This window comes from Mytilus galloprovincialis, chromosome 11 (assembly GCF_965363235.1).
Source record: "Mytilus galloprovincialis chromosome 11, xbMytGall1.hap1.1, whole genome shotgun sequence".
NCBI classification, from domain to species: Eukaryota; Metazoa; Mollusca; class Bivalvia; order Mytilida; family Mytilidae; genus Mytilus; species Mytilus galloprovincialis.
In genome coordinates, this window is record NC_134848.1 from 44757412 (window position 1) to 44775766 (window position 18355).

Consider the following 18355-nt stretch of genomic DNA (forward strand, 5'->3'; position numbering starts at 1 on the left):
TACTTATTGACTGGGTATGAGTGGAATAGTAAGTGCATTGTGAGGAGCAACTATCGTCATGAGGCATAGCCGAGGGCAATAGTTGTATTCGAGGGACAATAAACTTACTTTTCCACGAATATTCAGTCAGTAAGTGATTTATTATAGAAGAAGAAGAAGAACCTAAATATAAAGTATATCGTTACATTAAATACATAATATAAAACTTCAGCCAGCCAAATAGGCGTATGATGCACTGTTTGAATCGTCATTTAGGTTGCATTTCTGTAAATATTGACAATGCAATTTCCCATAGGAACTCCTTTTACGGCTAAAACTGTACCACTTTTACTATGAAGTTTTGAAAAAAATCTTATCTTAGAATTGAAAGTTCATATGCACCACAATTTTTTTCAAAACTTCAAAAGGTCAAAATAAAGGGCTGTGCGGCATATTTTCAACGTTTATATGCCCTGAACTTCTCAGAGTTTAAACTTACACTAATTTTCTTAACTACCCCTACCTCGAATGAAAGGTTACCACAGATTTCAATGTAAACAATATGCACGTGTTTATTTACTGGTAACATTCCCAAGTTCTGTCTCTGCGATATGGAACACAGAGATCATAACTGGGAACCAGTATGTAAACAAAATTAATTTTCTATGAATATTCAATTTCTCCCCAAAAGAGGCGTGTTGTCAGAAACAGCTGTATTTACAAAGTGAAACCTTTAACATACATATAATTAAGAGACTTTATCATTGTTCATAAAATTTAGTGTCATGTTATAAAATACGGATTTTTTGTTTTATTAAAATTTGCTGTTACAAAATGTTATAAATTATTATAAATTAAGGAATGTATCTCCCTCATGCAAAGCTATGATTCCTTTCACGGATTTGGCTATACTTTTTGGAACTTTTGGATTATTATAGATCTTCATCTTTTATATAAGCTTTGGATTTCAAATAGTATGGCCACGAGCATCACTGAAGAGACATGTATTGTCGAAATGCGCATCTGGTGCAGAAAAATTGGTACCGTTATTGTTATTATTGTTATATATATAAGCGAATTGCAAAAAAAGATAAGATAAATAATTGCAATCAAATGATCATAGTGTTATAGTTCTGATATCATAACAGTCTGCTATAAAATTTACCACGTGTTTGCTAAGTTTGTGGTTAGAAAGAAGCTCAGAAAGACCAGATATATCACGGTTTGTTACACAAATATTTTCAAACAGTTTGTTTCTTTTCTCTGTATATTTTGGACAGTGGATCAAAAAGTGTATTTCGTCCTCAACGGAGTTTGTATTGCACATTTTACAAGTTCTGCGTTCTACTGGAATGTTTCTAACTCGTCCCTTTCCGATTTCTAAAGGAAATGTCCCACAACGCATACGTGAAATAGACGATCGCTGACTTCTAGTTAAGCAACGTTTTAGAAAAGTTTCTGTTTCTAATTCTGTTTTAAAAAGTTTGTACGTTCTCAGTTTAGGCATTTGCTGAATATTGTCTAACCAAGATTGTTTATGTTCGTTTTCTAAATGCGTTATCACAGAATCGATTAAGTATGGTGTTATAATATGTTGATATTCTAGAAACGGTACATCGTTGAGTCCGCATGAATCAAACAGTTGTTTTGCGTGATTGAACCCCGTATATCTGGTAGACAAATTTTGATCCCAGACGAAAACTTTACGACATATTCTAGTGTCAGATAATTTAACTAGTCTACTATAAAGACGCACACTATTGATCTGAATTCTATGATGAATCGCATACCATACCATATCTCCAGTGATTGCAGGTATCGGCGTTGTAAGACTTACACCGAGAAAAGTACGTATAGCTCTATATGGTAGTCTTTCTAATGAATCATAGCGTTTATGTCCAAACAGCGGATCCATACTCTAGTATAGGTAAAGCTGTCGAGTCAAAAATCTTCGTATATGTATCAAAGTCCATTCCATCTATTGCATAGTACTTCGACACAAGTGAACCTAATGATCTGCTTCCACTGGAAACTAGTTCGTTTGTTGTTTCCATATAATGCAAATCTTCATTAATTACAAGTCCAAGATACAGTGGAGATCAGTTCTAACCTCTCATAAATTCAGTCAAAATCTGTCAGGAGAACTGTTCTAGAACAGTATGTAGAAGTGTCAGCCTGACACCTTTTAGTCAGTTCTAGGTTAGAACTGTTCTAGCTAGAATTGATTTGGTCAGTTCTACCTAGAACTGATTTGGACAGTTCTAGCTAGAACTGATCCTGACAGTTCTACCCTAGAACAGTTTTAGACAGTTTTAGCTAGAACTGACCAAATCTTTGGTCAGTTCTACTTCTAGAACAGTTCTACGGTTAGAATTGATTTCAAATTCTACGGCTACAATTGATTTATAAATTCTACGGCCAGAATTAATTTATAAATTCTACGGCTAAAATTGATTTATAAATTCTACGGCTAGAATTGATTTATAAGTTTCAAGAAATATTTGTCTTAATATAGAGGCTTCGGCAAAATAGCGATTAATATTATATAGAGTTTTGCTATTTTGCCGATTTTATTTCAGATTTATAATCGGCAAGAGAACATGTTTAACCCCACCATATTCTGCATGTATGTGCCTGTTCCAAGTCAGGAGCCGGTTATTCAGTGATTTTCTTTTGTTGATGTGTAACATAAAACATTTGTTTTTCTTTCATTTTTTTGTACATAAATTAGGCCGTTAATTAGTATTAGGGGGGGGGGGGGTATTATTTGAATTGTTTTACATTTGTTATTCTGGGAGTCAGGATGGTTCGTTATCACATAACAAAATTATCTGACCTCATTAACCAAATGTAATATCTGTTAACGAGTAGTTTTCATACCTCGGACGGACCTGTTTAACAAAAATCTTTTGACCACATCAATCTAAACTGACATTATTTGCTCTTTCTTTCTGCAAATCTATATAGCTGCACAGTACTTCAGTTTTAATTTTAGGTCAAGAGGGACTGTACTATACAAGTTACAGCAATATTGGAAAACAATTTTGTTCCCATCAATTTATAGTGCCAGCATGCAGGGGCAGATCCAGCCATTTAAAAAAAAGGGGGGGGGGGGTTCCAACTAAAACTCCCGAACCCTCCCCCTTGATCTGCCAATGAGCATGTCCTCTTTTTTTCAAAATATTGAATCATAAACAAATATCAGTAGTTTTCATACTTCAGACTGAGTCGTATAATAAAATCTTTTGACCGCATCAACCAAAACTTACTATATTTGCTTTTTTTTTATGTAAATCTAAATAGCTGCACAGTAGTTCAGTTATAATTTTAGGTCAAGAGGGACTGTAGTATATAAATAACTACAATATTGGAAATCAATGACCACAATTTTTTTTCTCGCATCAATTGAGAGTGCCAGCATTTCCTATTTTTATTCAAAATATCGCATCAGAAACAAATATCAGTAGTTTTATACCTCAGACTGACAGTAACATGTAATCATGTAACAAAATTATTTGTCTGCATCAATTAAAACTGACCATATTTGACAGCATCAACCAAAACTGACCATATTTGACCGCATCAACCAAAACTGACCACATTTGACCGCATCAACCAAAACTGACCATATTTGCTCTTTTTTATGTAACTCTTATAGTCGCATAGTAAATCTTCGTTTTGTCCGTATTCACTTTAAGTCCCATGTCTTTGACCAATCGGATACACAATGAAGGAATGATTATAATCCATCTACTGTATCTGAGATCAGTAAAATGTCTTCAGCGTAGAGAAGACAGATCAATGAATCTGTTCCAATGTTAATTCCTTTACCAACGCGTTTTATTTCCGTCACTAGATTGTCAACAAACACTGTGAAAAGGTCCGGTGCTAAATTGTCACCTTGACGGACACCTATTTATACTGAAAACCAGTCTGTTAGAGATCCGTTGAAGCGTACCTCTGCTTGAAGCTTTTCATAAATTGACTTGATCGCTTTGTACATATTTCCATGAATTGCAGTTGACAATAGTTTGTGAAAAAGTAGGTTGTGATCTACATAGTCGAACGCCTTTTGAAAATCGATAAAAGGAAGAAAAGTGTCTTTTTACGCAAGTTTTTGATTTCGGAGAATAGTGCACAACCTGTATATATGGTCCAAGCATGATCGGAGTTTCCGAAATCCTTTCTGTTTCTCGCTGAGTAAACTGTTATCCTCTAGATATTCTTGAAGTCGAGTATTAAAAATATTGCTGCACGTTTTCGCTTTTGTTGAGATGAGGCTAATACATCGATATCCTGCAGGACCTCTGTAGTCTTTTCCCTTCTTAAAAAGCGGATGAATGAATCTCTTGGCCCAGTAGTCCGGAACTATTCCATGCGTAAAACAAGTGTTAAAAAGGCGATGTAGGACCGTAGGTCCAATAGTTGGAAATTATTGACAAGTCCAAAAGTTCAACGCTTACAATTTAAAAAAAAGTTGTCAAAACATTGTATATAGATATAGGAAGATGTGGTGTGAGTGGCAATGAGACAACTCTCCATCCAAATAACAATTTAAAAAAGTAAACCATTATAGGCCAATGTACGGCCTTTAACACGGAGTTATACTTATTCTATATAGAAAATGTTAACTGAGGTATAATAATGCTTTAAGATAACTGTCTATCGTAGAAAACTGTATGTTGCCCTCGAGATGTATTTAAATTTATTTGTCTTTGGTTGCAGTCTCAATCTCGTCAGCCTGATATCACGGCTGATTCAAATGACGAAAATGAAATATAGTAAAATTTGAAAAATCATAGTTCATGATGTTTGTTCAGATAAAAGGATTAATTTTACTTTTTCTAAAAAATGAAACTAGGCACATGATGTAGTTTCCGCACAATTTAAAATATTTTAAATGTCGAAACTGCAAACTTTTGTTATATTTGTCTGATTATTGAATTTCTTTCCAACACTGAAATAAGGTAGCAGTATAAAATTACCAAACAATTCTGTTAGTGTTGTTGATCTTTTTTTATAAGACTGAGTTTGCCTATTCTAAATAATGAGTTATAAAATGATTATTTTTCGGAGTATGTTTATGCGTTAACAAATATTTTGGAATTTATTAAGTTTTTATTTGAGTAGGCATAACTAACACACCAAATAACTCATCAAAAGCTGTAATCAGAAAATCAATCTATATGTGGTATATGTAAAAACAAAACCAAGCACAGTGCTCTTGTGTTTGTTAGAACGATTTCTCATTGGTAATCATATCATTCCTTCTATATTGTCATTTTTTTTTTATCTGAAAGCAATTTGGAAGCCTTTTCCTAACTCGACAAATGAGCCGAAGTCTTTTGAAAAGTATTGCTTACATGATTGTTTTTAAATATTTAACATATTATGTTAAATTATCATGTTGGTAGAAAATAAACGACAAGACTACATTCTATAGAGGACACAATGGATTGTCTAGAACGTGTAGATGCTGTATACTTTCACCATGAACCAGTGTAAATTCGACTTAGCTGTGGTATATCAATAAAAATTAATGTCTTTTGAGTCGTGTAATGGAAGAAGGTAAAAGACAACATCCAGTTACAAAATGTAAGTTGTGGTGAATGAATACATATCAACATCCAGTTAAGCTGTGACACATCAGTATATCCAATATTTGATAACTGTGTGCATTTTAACAGCATACAAGGTGTAAAGGACGTTGACAAAACATAGGTCATATTCAATATACATTACAAAGCTGGTTTTACTTGTAAAAAAAGAAAATTCACTGGTAATGTTCAAGGTTTTATATGATTTCTTTTCTGCCTCGTACATTTGTATATTTCTTTTGTGTCTCTAGTATACCGCTGTTCGAAATTCATCAATCGATTGCGAAAAAAACCAAATTCGTCTTACAAACTAAAACTGAGGGAAACACATCACATATAAGAGGAGAACTACGACATAAAAGAAACACAACACTAAAATGTAACACACACAGAAACGAACTATAATATACCAATGGCCATTTTCCTGACTTGGTACAGGACATTTTAAGAAAAAAGGTGTGTTGAACCTGGTTTTACTGCTAGCCATACCTCGCGCTTTTATGGAAATGTTAAATATAGTGTTGTCAAATCGTACACTTTTGCCTAACCGGTTACTCGGATAATCGTTCGACCGATTAACCGATTAACCGGTAGTTTGAGTTGGTGCTTGAAAGCCTTATCAATAGTACCCTACACATAGATATAACATGTGGTATGAGTGTCAATTTGACAACCTTTCATCCAAGTCATAAATTTACGCTTTTAGAATTGAAGTTTGTCCTCTTTGTTATAAGGCTTGTCTGTGAGGATTCCTGGCGAAGTTTGACTTCTAAGAATCAACTACACCGTATCAACTATAGCGTTTGTACCAACTTCAGATTGAAAAATAGAAAAAACCTTCTTGATCTCGTAGAATTGAATATGTCTGAAACTGAATATTCTTTCCTTTTCACTTGTTGACTCCGAAAATCATGTGGAGTATTTCAATTTAAATGATTAATTATAAAAAAGAAGATGATTGCTAATGAGACAATTCTCCACAAGAGATCAAAATGACACAGAAATTCACTATAGGTCACCGTTTGTTTACTTTGTTTGCATGTTACTCGTACTATCACGTATACATTGAGTACATTCACATTGGTTTGCATCTCACAATTTTTTAGTTAAGGACATTGAATGTGTTAGACAAGCATTTCGTTTAAAGTAAGACTAAGCCTTGCGCGACGGAGGTTGTACATTTAGGTGAAGGTTTACACAACATTAGATCAGAAACGAAATAATGAAGTAAATCGTAAAATTTAATCGCTTAATGATTTAAAGTTACTGTTAAAAAAACATGTATACTAATTATGTTTCTTTAAGATCGTGCCCCGAGCTGAGAGACAAGTTCTAATTAATTTTATGTGTATAGGATTAACAATAGCAATCAATTTACTGGACAATTGATCTGTCAAATTAATTATCAAGACGACAATTCTTAAATGAAACCTAACTATTTAATAATTTCAATACAAATTTATATCAAATCTGTCAAAATTGAAAAAAGTCCGGTTAACCGGTTAACGTTTTTGGTATTCGGTATTCGGTCGTTCGACCGATTAACCGGTTAACCGGTTAACCGTTGACAACACTAGTTAAATATAACATTAAAATGACTACATTACATGACAGAACTGCAGTACAAATAAATGCAAGAACATTCAGGACAAAGAAATACACAGCTATATGTTCCTCCCTAACCCTTAATATCATATACTAGTAGATCGTTTCATGCAGAAATACCCCAGTCACTTTCGACAATTGGGATTATAGGTGAGAAACAGAAACACATTTTATCACTAATAATAGAATACTAAGAACTAATTCCTTAACGTAGAGTGTAGCATAAACAAACTAGCATAGCTAACCATATAATAAAACTTCAACCCAACTAAGTGTATTACATACATTAACCACTTTAAAGATGTCTGATATATGTGAGGCCCCTCATGGGGTAGTCTAAACAATCATGATTACATTTGTTTTGCAAAAGTTATCACATAATCTTCAATTAGTTTTTTAGCTCACATGGCCCAAAGGGCCAAGTGAGCTTTTCCAATCACTTGGCGTCCGGCGTCCGGCGTCGTCGTCGTCCGTCGTCCGTCGTCGTTAACTTTTACAAAAATCTTCTCCTCTGAAACTACTGGGCCAAATTTAACCAAACTTGGCCACAATCATCATTGGGGTAAAATAGAACATAGGGGTAAAATGCAGTTTTTGGCTTATAACTCAAAAACCAAAGCATTTAGAGCAAATCTGACATGTGTTAAATTGTTTATCAGGTCAAAGATCTATCTGCCCCGAAATTTTCAGATGAATCGGACAACCCGTTGTTAGGTTGCTGCCCCTGAATTGGTAATTTTAAGGATATTTTGCTGTTTTTGGTTATTATCTTGAATATTATTATAGATAGAGATAAATTGTAAACAGCAATAATGTTCAGCAAAGTAAGATTTACAAATAAGTCAACATGACCAAAATGGTCAGTTGACCCTTTTAGGAGTTATTGCCCTTTATAGTCAATATTTAACCATTTTTTGTAAATCTTTTAGAAAAATCTTCTCCTCTGAAACTAATGGACCAAATTAATTCAAACTGCATTTTACCCCTATGCTCTATTTTTAGCCGTGGCGGCCATCTTTGTTGGTTGACCGGGTCACGCCACACATTTTTCAAGCTAGATACCCCAATGATAATTGTGGCCAAGTTTGGTTCAATTTGGCCCAGTAGTTTCAGAGGAGAAGATGTTTGTAAAAGCTAACGACGACGGACGACGTTCTGGCTGTCTAGTCTTGGCGAAGAATCCATCCTGATGTTGGGGTAACAGGAATTTCTGCAGAGTGATTGTCAATGACATTTTTTGAAATTTACAAGTAATTAAAACACGGATTTAGTATAATGAAACATAATTGTTGTTTTATTTGGTATGAAACTGCTTAAAAAAGCCTTTGAAAAGTCTTTTTGTGGTCTTTTCATGGTATTTAATCAAAAATACCAAATATACATTGGCCGCTGTATGGGCTGTAGTATAAATTTTGCTCTATCTTTACAAATTCAGCATTTATGAAGGTTGTATTGAAACTGGAACTTGAAAATTGGATACATTACATGTTTATTACAAAAAAAGTGGGAAAAGAAGTAAAAAAGTCCCTTATAGGAATTCAGTAAATAAATATACGTCATCAGGGACCGCCCATTTGGGGGAGAGCTTTCTGTCTAAAACTGAAGTCATGTTCTCTTCTGATTGGTAGATAATGTTTGTAATAAATATTTTTTGGTAGATGGATCAAAACTAGAGTTGAAAAAAAATTAAAAAAAAAATGCTGAATGTACTACTTTTTTTCCCTACAGGGTTGAAAAGTAATGGGGGTCAGTATAGGAATTCAGTGCGAATCTACATTGTTTGTAAACAAGGCCATGTGAATGCCCAGAAATGCCGCATGACCCTATGTTTTTATTGTTGCAAAAGATAGGGCTACATTTGTACTTTCATGAATGATATATGAAAGTTTTTAATTTCTAAAGGTAAATCAGGTATAAATGTATTTCCACACATAGATTAGCATTAAAGTCAATGGGAGATTTTTTACCGAATTTACCCCTTTATTAGGTGAAGATCTGTCTGCCTTAAAATTTTCAGATGAATCAGATAACCGATTGTTAGGTTGCTGCCCCTGAATTGGTAATTTTAAGGAAATTTTGCCGTTTTTTTGTTATTATTTTGAATATTATTATAGGTAGAGATAAAGTGTAAACAGCAATAATGTACAGCAAAGTAAGACCTAAAAATAAGTCAACGTGACCAAAATGGTCAATTGACCCCCTAAGGAATTATTGCCTTTTATAGTCAATTTTTAACAATTTTCATAAAATTTGTAAATTTTCTCTAGCATTTTCACTGAAACTACTGGGCCAAGTTCATTAAAGATTGAGATAATTGTAAGCAGCAAGAATGTTTAGTAAAGTAAGATCTACAAACACATCACCATCACCAAAACACAATTTTGTCATGTGCCCTTTGTATAATATTCACATACACCAAGGTGAGCGACACAGGCTCTTTAGAGCCTCTAGGTTTTTTTAGATAAGATACTCAAATAATAAAGAAAAAAATCTTAGATCATCAAATAATAAAGAAAAAAATCTTAGATCATCAAATAATAAAGAAAAAATCTTAGATCATCAAATAATAAAAAAAAGTCCTAGATTATCAAGTAATAAATAAATAAAGAGCTATAATATCAAATCATTAAAAAATCATTCAATATTTGGGCTAGTATTCAAATAATCACTTTAAAAACAGCAACGTAATCACATGATCAAAGACCTAATGCGTTGGCTCTTTGTCCGATCCATAACACTTCAAATACATTAATCAACCATAACACAACATACAATAACAAATAAAGCGTTAACAATATAATTAGATACATAGTGTGCCAGTGACCTAACTCGATATATGTGAGATCAGTAAATTCCATATTAGGTGAAAGCGATGCCATGTATATCGTATTAGGTCACTAGCACCCTATGTAACAAATGAGTAGGTTCAGTAAGAGACCTTTTTTTTACCCCAAAAAATAGCAGTTTTACAAAATTATGAAAATTTAATCTTCAAGCTATTTACTGGAAAGTAGAATGCTTCTGCTACATAAATTTGGGCTTTTTTGACAATACAATGCACATATATTAGGAACTAGCATCATTAAGTCATGCTAAAATATGGAAATCTTCACAATTTTAGCATTTTAGTTAAATTTTAGACGGTTTCCGACTCAAATGAAAGTGGCCGCATTTGTGTTCATTCATAATATTGAAGTTAAGTTGTATTTGATGATAATACAAAATATATATAAAGGTTGAAGATGAACACGGATGCGGCCACTTTTTTTGACAAAAACTATCTGAAAAGTGACGTGTTTTGTTTTTGCATATTTGATAGAATTTTTATATTTTAGCTTGAATCGGTGTGTTTTTAATGACTAAATTAGTCAAAATCGTTCACATAAACTAATCGAATCAATTGAAATAGACACTTAAGTGTTTAAATAGTTATCAAAGGTACCAGGATTATAATTTAATACACCAGACGCACTTTTCGTCTACACAATACTCACCAGTGACGCTTATATCAAAATATCTATAAAGTGCCTAAAATCTTTTGTTATATGAACTTGAAATTTGAGGCCAAAATCGGCCCTTACCGGACCTACTTCTTTATCTAACCAACTATCTCAACATGTGGTATTTAAACTAGTGGCATATCAAAGTGATCAAGTCGTCAATACCGTTAGTAATAAGAACCTGCTTATATGGGTCTACACAAGGACAATTGCCAATAACAACAAAGTGTTAGCTTTAAATGTGTTTTATTAATTTATTTCATTTGGTCATCATCATTTTTTTCGCCAGATGAAACATTTAAGATAATTTCGCAACACTGTGTTGTTTTTACAAAGGGATGTAACAGTACTATTAACCGTGTATCGAATAACCTCAGCCTATTAACCTAATATGGAATATAAATAGTCTCAACAGGGTTGCTTTCAACCAATCATATTCCTAGATGTTATTAGGAGGTAAGGTTAAAATGTATACTTTTTTTTTTCTAAATTCAGCATAATCAGGGTCTACACAGAAGTTCCTACATGAGAACCGGCAGCACTTTCGGTTACCATCACACTGGCTGTCACGTTCACATTCAGATTTCCTTAGATAACATGTACGTTGTACGGTTAGTTGACTAGAATCGTTTGGACATTTCCCAGGCTTTCGATCTAAAATAAATGGATACAAAACAAAAACTAAACTAAAATATGTTAAAAAATATATATCCACAATCGTATGTGTTTTCCGCTATTGTAATTATCAATTGTGTATGTATTTCTATATGTCGGATGATCCTAATTGTTGATAAGTGGGAACTGTTAAACGATCAAATAACGTTTGTAATATCTGTATTTAGTATATCTTTATTGAGTACGTTATACGGTTAATTCAACTGGATCATTTGGAAATTTCCCAGACTTGGAATCTTTAATAGTAAATGGTAAAATGGTAAATGGTTCGACAAAAAAATGTATAATCATAAAATCAAATAAAATTGAGAATGGAAATGGGGAATGCGCCAAAGGGACAACAACCCGACCAAAGAACAAACACCAATCGAAGGCACCGGGAGGCGTACTTTATTCATATAAAAAAAAAACGTGTTCGCTTTCGTACAGTTTGTGCAAGTACATGTATATCTTTCTATTCAGAGAATTCAGATCTTGTTGAATGTAGCACTGTCCAAGATTTGTTCCCTTATCAATGTTTTATTTCTTAATTTCATACAAATCTTATTTATTACATGTATACATGTACAAAACGAAAAACGAAGAATTATCATCTTATCATTATCATGCTTATTTTCCAAGATTATTAGAAGTCAACTGTAGGTTGCAGTTTGTAAAAACAGCTGTTTCTCAAACCACGCCTTTTTTGGGGAGATTTAGAATTTTCATAGAAAATTAATTTTGTTTACATACTGGTTCCCAGTTCTGCTCTCTGTGTTCCATCTCATAGAGACATAACTTGGGAATGTTACCAGTAAATATACATGTGCATATTGTTTACATTGAAATCTGTGGTAGCCCTTCATTAGAGGTAGGGGTAGTAAAGAAAATTAGTGCAAGTTTAAACTCTAAAAAAATTCAGGGCATATAAACGTTGAAAATATGCAGCACAGACCTATATTTTGACCTTTAAAAAAAATTGTAGTGCATATTAACTTTCAATTTTAGGATAAGATTTTTTTCAAAACTTCATAGTAAAAGGTGGTACAGTTTTAGCCATAAAAGGAGTTCCTATGGGAAATTGCATTTTCAATGTTTACAGAAATGCAACCTTTATAGGGTGAAAAAAGAGAACATGCAGAATTTAACCAAGTTTGCTTTATCTCACAGATTTTAAAGTAATTAACTCAAATATGAAGTTTTATAAATATTTCATGAAGATTGATAGAATCCTGGGCCTTAGATATGATGACTCAGCATAAATTACAGTTTACAGTATGCATAGTTTACTTAAAGTCCTGAATACAAAATTAATTCATAATAGTTGCATATTTGTCAGTTAAATGGTTAAGAAGTGCTTATATTTACTCTTCGCAGTCATTGAAACTCATCGATCTTTCCTGAATATTATTTATGGGGTGTTTGTGTAACACCTAAATTTGTTTTTTGTCCCCACGGCATAAAAAAATACAAGCTAGAGTATAAAAAAAATTTGTAGTGCATATGAACTTTTAATTCTAGGATAAGATTTTTTTTAAAACTTCATAGTAAAAGTGGTATAGTTTTAGCCGTAAAAGGAGTTTCTATGGGAAATTGCATTGTCAATGTTTACAGAAATGTCGATTTGCTATCCGTCATGAGGAAGATATAAATTACCTGCTGGAACACGGCAACATTTAGAGCAACACAGTTTTTTTCCATTACAATCTCTGTCACTAATGCACTTAGATGCACATGTTACTTGTGGATCTTTCGGACAGAATCCCTGGAAAATCACAAAAGTACCGAACGCTGAGGAAAATTCAAAACAAAAAGTCCATATGTTAAATGTCAAAACAAAAGCTCAAACACATCAGACGTATGGATAACAGCTGTCATTTTCTGACTTGGTCCAGGCATTATAAGAATCAGTTTGCCTTTTGAATTATAAATGTTTATTATTGGGATTCCTACTTTCTTTTTCAGATGCGTGTATATGTTTTAAACCTTGTCGATATATCACGGCATGTTTTTTTTAAACACAGATCTATAGCAACGAATTACACCAAACCTTACAGTCGTCTAAGAATTTCAGTTGTATAAGGTAAAAGTACTAAAGAACAAATGTGAATTTAAAAAAAAAAAAAAAGAAAACAGTACTCTTTTATATTGAGTTTTTTTGGTAGTAATATTGATCACAGATCGACACATCAGTTCCTCTCTTTTATGTTATCAATATTACCTGCCCACACTTCCTGTAATAAGGACATCCTACTGTACAGTCTACACCATTTCTTATTGCATGTTCCATAATCAAACAAGAGTTTGCTCTACGAAAAGGTTGAGCACATGGCCGACGTTGTCCACAAGGGTCTCTCTCTGTAAAGTTATATTTATCAAATTGACGAATCATTCATTATGAGGCAATTATTTTTATCACTGGTTTATACGTGTGTTCAAATGAACATAAATCATGGCATGATAGAATTATTTCGAATATAAAAGAACAAATTAGATTTTTGTGACTTCGAAGCGGATCTAAAATACACTAAATGAAAAAAAAAATGATATCTTGACCGTTTGTATTGTGTGGTATTAGTTTAATATGATTTTTAACGTTAAAGTACTTACCTAATGTATAATCCTTAATATAGGGTAGAAAGGAAGTGCTCCATGTGTAACGTGACGGTACCCAAATTGCACCTATTTTGACAGTTTTTCAATCTACGTTTTTTTTTTATGATAAAGACAAAAATGTCCATTCTGTGTTTATTTTGTAGCCGTATCCTTCTTTATTATAAAGGTACACCAATTTGATTTTTATTCCATATGGAATCATAGAAAAATTGGTCTAAACTGACCTCCAAACCATCAATGATTCTGAAATGAGGAGTACGCAAATTGCATCCATGCTTAAATTCACATCGTCAAAAGTCTAATAACAGAGCTTTTGTTAAATTTCTGTAAATATTTTGAACAATTGGATATTACTCAATGCTTACTCTTCATTATTTTTTAAAAGGATACTTGTAACATATTGTATTTGCTCATTTTAAAAAGATGACGTTTTGATGACGTCGCATGGCGACGTTTCAGTACATTTTGCTTTTTCAGTAAATATTTCATCTGTTGATAAATACTGTGAACGTTTTGTGCATATCTAAATAGTTTTACCTATGTTGAAAGATGTGCTTAGTATCAAATCATAAAAATACAAATTGTTTAGTCTCTATGAAATCTTGTAAGATTTTCGCTGCTAGTTTTGCTAAATAGGTGCAATTTGGGTACTCGGTGCAATTTGGGTACCGTTACGTTAGATGCCTAAGTGTTAATAACGTATAAACTATGTCATCGGTATAGTCTTGATTTGAATCAGGACTTGGTCCAAGTTTCAAAAACCTTTATTTCCCTAAACTATATGACTGTGTAAATGAAATAACTCTCCATCCAAGTCACGATGTATAAAAAAGATAAGTAGTAGTAGTCAGCACTTCGGTGTTGACATGAATATCAATGATTTGGTTATTTTTATAAATTTCCTGTTAAAAAACTAAGGATTTTTTTTATACCAGGAATAGATTACCTTAGCCGTATTTGGCACAACTTTTTGGAATATTGGGTCCTCAATGCTCTTTCGACTTTGTACTTGTTTGGTTGTATAACTATTTTGATCAGAGTGTCAATGATGAGTCTTATGTAGACGCGCGTCTGGCGTCTTACATTATAATCCTGGTACCTTTGATAACTATATAGGTCAAAGTACAGTCTTCAGTATCGAACAGAAAGCTATAAAGGACCCCACAATGACAAGTGTTTTTCGTGTATTGATTGCTTAAAACAAACAGAAACAAAGACAAGACTTACTGACGCCTTTACATAGACGCTCGCATTCTTTTTTTGTTTTGAAGTTATTCATGTTACCATTCAATCCACCATATGTAAACGTTTCACACTTCATAGTGTCAGAATTGTAGAACCATCTTTGGATAACTACTCCACCTGCTGGTCCTTCAACTAGCGGCAAAGTGCATACTTAGAAAATGAAAACGAAACATTTTAAATCCAATGCATTTGAAGTGCTTTTAAAGATTAATCTCCATGATGAACATTCCAAGCCAAATAGTATACTCTTTCCCTGGTACAACTTACCGGTGAAGTATTTTGTTTATTAGACATATTTTATGACATTAAGTCTTGTTTCATCGTCATTCGATGGCTAACAGATGTGGTAAAAGCTAAAATTATCTTAGAATACTAGCAATGTGATTTAATGTGTATCAAAAAATATTTTCTAAGGATGCCATCCAGTTGTGTATGGGTATGCTGAACTATAAAACCAATGCGGAAAGATTGCGTGTTTGAATATCAATGCCGGAATATGAAAAAATAATTCCTATAATAAATGTATTTTACTGAATTTTCCTTTCAATTGCAAAACGAAATATGTTTGTTTTTTTAAAGAATTTGTGTGCCCAATTGCCCCCCTCTTTTTTCCTGTTTTACATTTGGATTCGGACCAGGGTACACCATATCAGATTATATTTGGTAATTCAGTGAATTTACCTTGTGAAGAACACATTTAGTTTATTGCTTTTCTAAAAAGGATTTAGACAAAAAAAAAAAAAACAGATGTTTTATTCATTTAAAATTGACACCTTTTTTCTTTCAAAAACTACCAAAAAATTAAAAGGATTTTATAAAATTTTCAAATATGACTTTTGAAACTATATGCAATACAATGTTTTAAAGAAAAGTAAGGGATATCGGGCAAAGTGTGTGCATGGCACTACACATAGGATTCCGAATATGTGGCAAAAATTAAAAAAAAACAAGAAGAGCTAACTTCCTTAAGGTGTTAACGATGGCTTAAAAGTATCTCATTGAAAAATATTATAATATTATACACAAAACTTTGTTCAAGCAGGGCCCTATATATCTATAAATGGTTTATTACAAATGTACATGAAAAAGTTGTGTAATCTCAAAAACTTATTCGGACTTGAATGATTAGCAAACATCGCGGTCTATACTCAATATTTCAATTCTAACGACACAAAATATAATATATTTATACTAACCTCGTTTATTGCAGACGGTTTTACATTCTTCTTTCGTTCTGAAGTTATTTTTATTGCCGTCACATCCGTTATAGTAAAACTCTCCACACGTCCCAGAATGTACGTCGTAATGGAATCTTTTAATCCGGGCATTACAAGTTCCCACAACTTTCGGTAGGTCACACACATTACCTGGTGGTGGTGCTTCAGCTGTCTGGGATATAATATAAAAAGAAAAATATAAAATGAATAAAAATAAAGATTTTATTTTTATTTCAATTTATATCATAATCGAGTTGATGAAACTTTTAAAGAGCACCAAAATAAGCCCTCTGAAAATGTGTACGCACGTCACTAAACCCGATGAATTAAAGGTCAATTATAGTTTATGATAGCTTAGTTAGAAATAGGAACATATGGTAAGAGTGTTAATGAGACAACTCTCAATCAAAGTCACAATTTTCCAAAAGTAAACCATTATAGGTCAAAGGACTGAATCAACACGGAGCCATACCGGGCATTTGAAATTTAAATCAATAAAAAATGAAAATATAGACCTGATTTTTAATTACACAATATGTCAACCGACAACAGTATGTTATTGACTTTAAACATGCAGATAAAAAATTTTGAGGGATTCAATATATAGATATAGGAAGATGTGGTATGAGTGCCAATGAGACAACTCTCCAACCAAATAACAATTTATAAAAGTAAACCATTATTATAAGTCAATGTACGGCCTTCAACACGGAGCCTTTGCTCACAACGAACAACAAGCTATAAAGGGCCCCAAAATTACTAGTGTAAAACCATTCAAACGGGAAAACCAACTGTCTAATTTATATGAAAAATGAGAAACGAGAAACACGTATGAATTACATAAACAAACGACAACTACTGTACATCAGATTCCTGACTTAGGACAGGTGCAAACATTTGCAGAGGGATTAAACGTTTTAATGGTACCAAAACTTCTCCCTTTTTCTGAACTATATTATAGTATGTTATAGTATAACATCACAACATAGAAAAACACACGATAAAATATCAATTGGAAGGCTTAACTCAATTAAAAAACGTAAATTAACACACTATGAACGAATGCAAATACATAGTTAATAAAATATTAGGTACAAACATCCAAGGCCAAAAAAGCAAAAAAGTCTAAACAAGCCATGGAAAGACACCATCGCGAAATATTTATGTTTGTTATCACTCGTATCATTACAACGGACAGTGGTGTACATAATGTACCAGCATAACATAACACACTGTACACGTTAGTTCGAAATGACTTAATTTCGCATGCTTCTGTTGTTTCAACAATATCTAGAAAGCTAGCCACATGAAATTAAGCTTGAACAAAGAAATGCAAATAAATACATGCACGGTGCACTATAAATTTAGTATAGCTTAGTCGTTAATAGCTAAATAGGATACGCGTAAATATGTAATAAAATTTCCAATCGTATTTAAAAACGACGTGTATATGTCACCAACATGTCATTCATTATATAATTATCGTTAATCTTATGGATTGAAACAAATGGAGCTTTACAATTTTCTAACTTACCAAAGCTAAGAAAATGAAAATCACTATAAATGGTCCTATTAACATCTTGATTGACCAGTGAACAATAGCAAATTAAGATGAAATTTAATATCCACGTACGTTTTAATCAGTTTTAAAGTGAATCCCCTTTTCCATATAATGTTTCAATGAAATGCATCCGTGTTAACAACATATGTTTATTTGAAATAGTGACAGGTACACACTTGTGTATGTAATAGAACGCAGAAGTTGTTAATTGATGACCTGTTTGTCTTTCATTTGTTTTTATATGTTTTGTTTGTGTTTATTAATCATTACATTCGTTACAATTTCGACGAAAATAAAATAGGTTAATACAGTGAAACCTGACTGAACCGAATCCTGCATAAACCGAAAACCTGCATAAACCAAACATGTTCTTAAGCACCG

At 32.7% G+C, this 18355-nt stretch overlaps 1 protein-coding gene across 1 annotated transcript in view; it reads right to left on the reverse strand.

The window, feature by feature from the left end:
- LOC143050762 (papilin-like) overlaps positions 1-18139 on the reverse strand; it is a 37459-nt gene extending 19320 nt beyond the window's left edge. Inside the window, exons 1-6 of the mRNA XM_076223882.1 lie at positions 17948-18139; positions 16393-16585; positions 15179-15346; positions 13557-13693; positions 12992-13100; positions 11124-11335 (exon numbers count right to left, since the gene is read on the reverse strand). Of these exons, the coding sequence (XP_076079997.1) occupies positions 11124-11335; positions 12992-13100; positions 13557-13693; positions 15179-15346; positions 16393-16585; positions 17948-17992 (864 nt within the window). The 5' untranslated portion in view covers positions 17993-18139. The remainder of the gene's footprint in view (positions 1-11123; positions 11336-12991; positions 13101-13556; positions 13694-15178; positions 15347-16392; positions 16586-17947) is intronic.
- Positions 18140-18355: the final 216 nt, after the last annotated feature.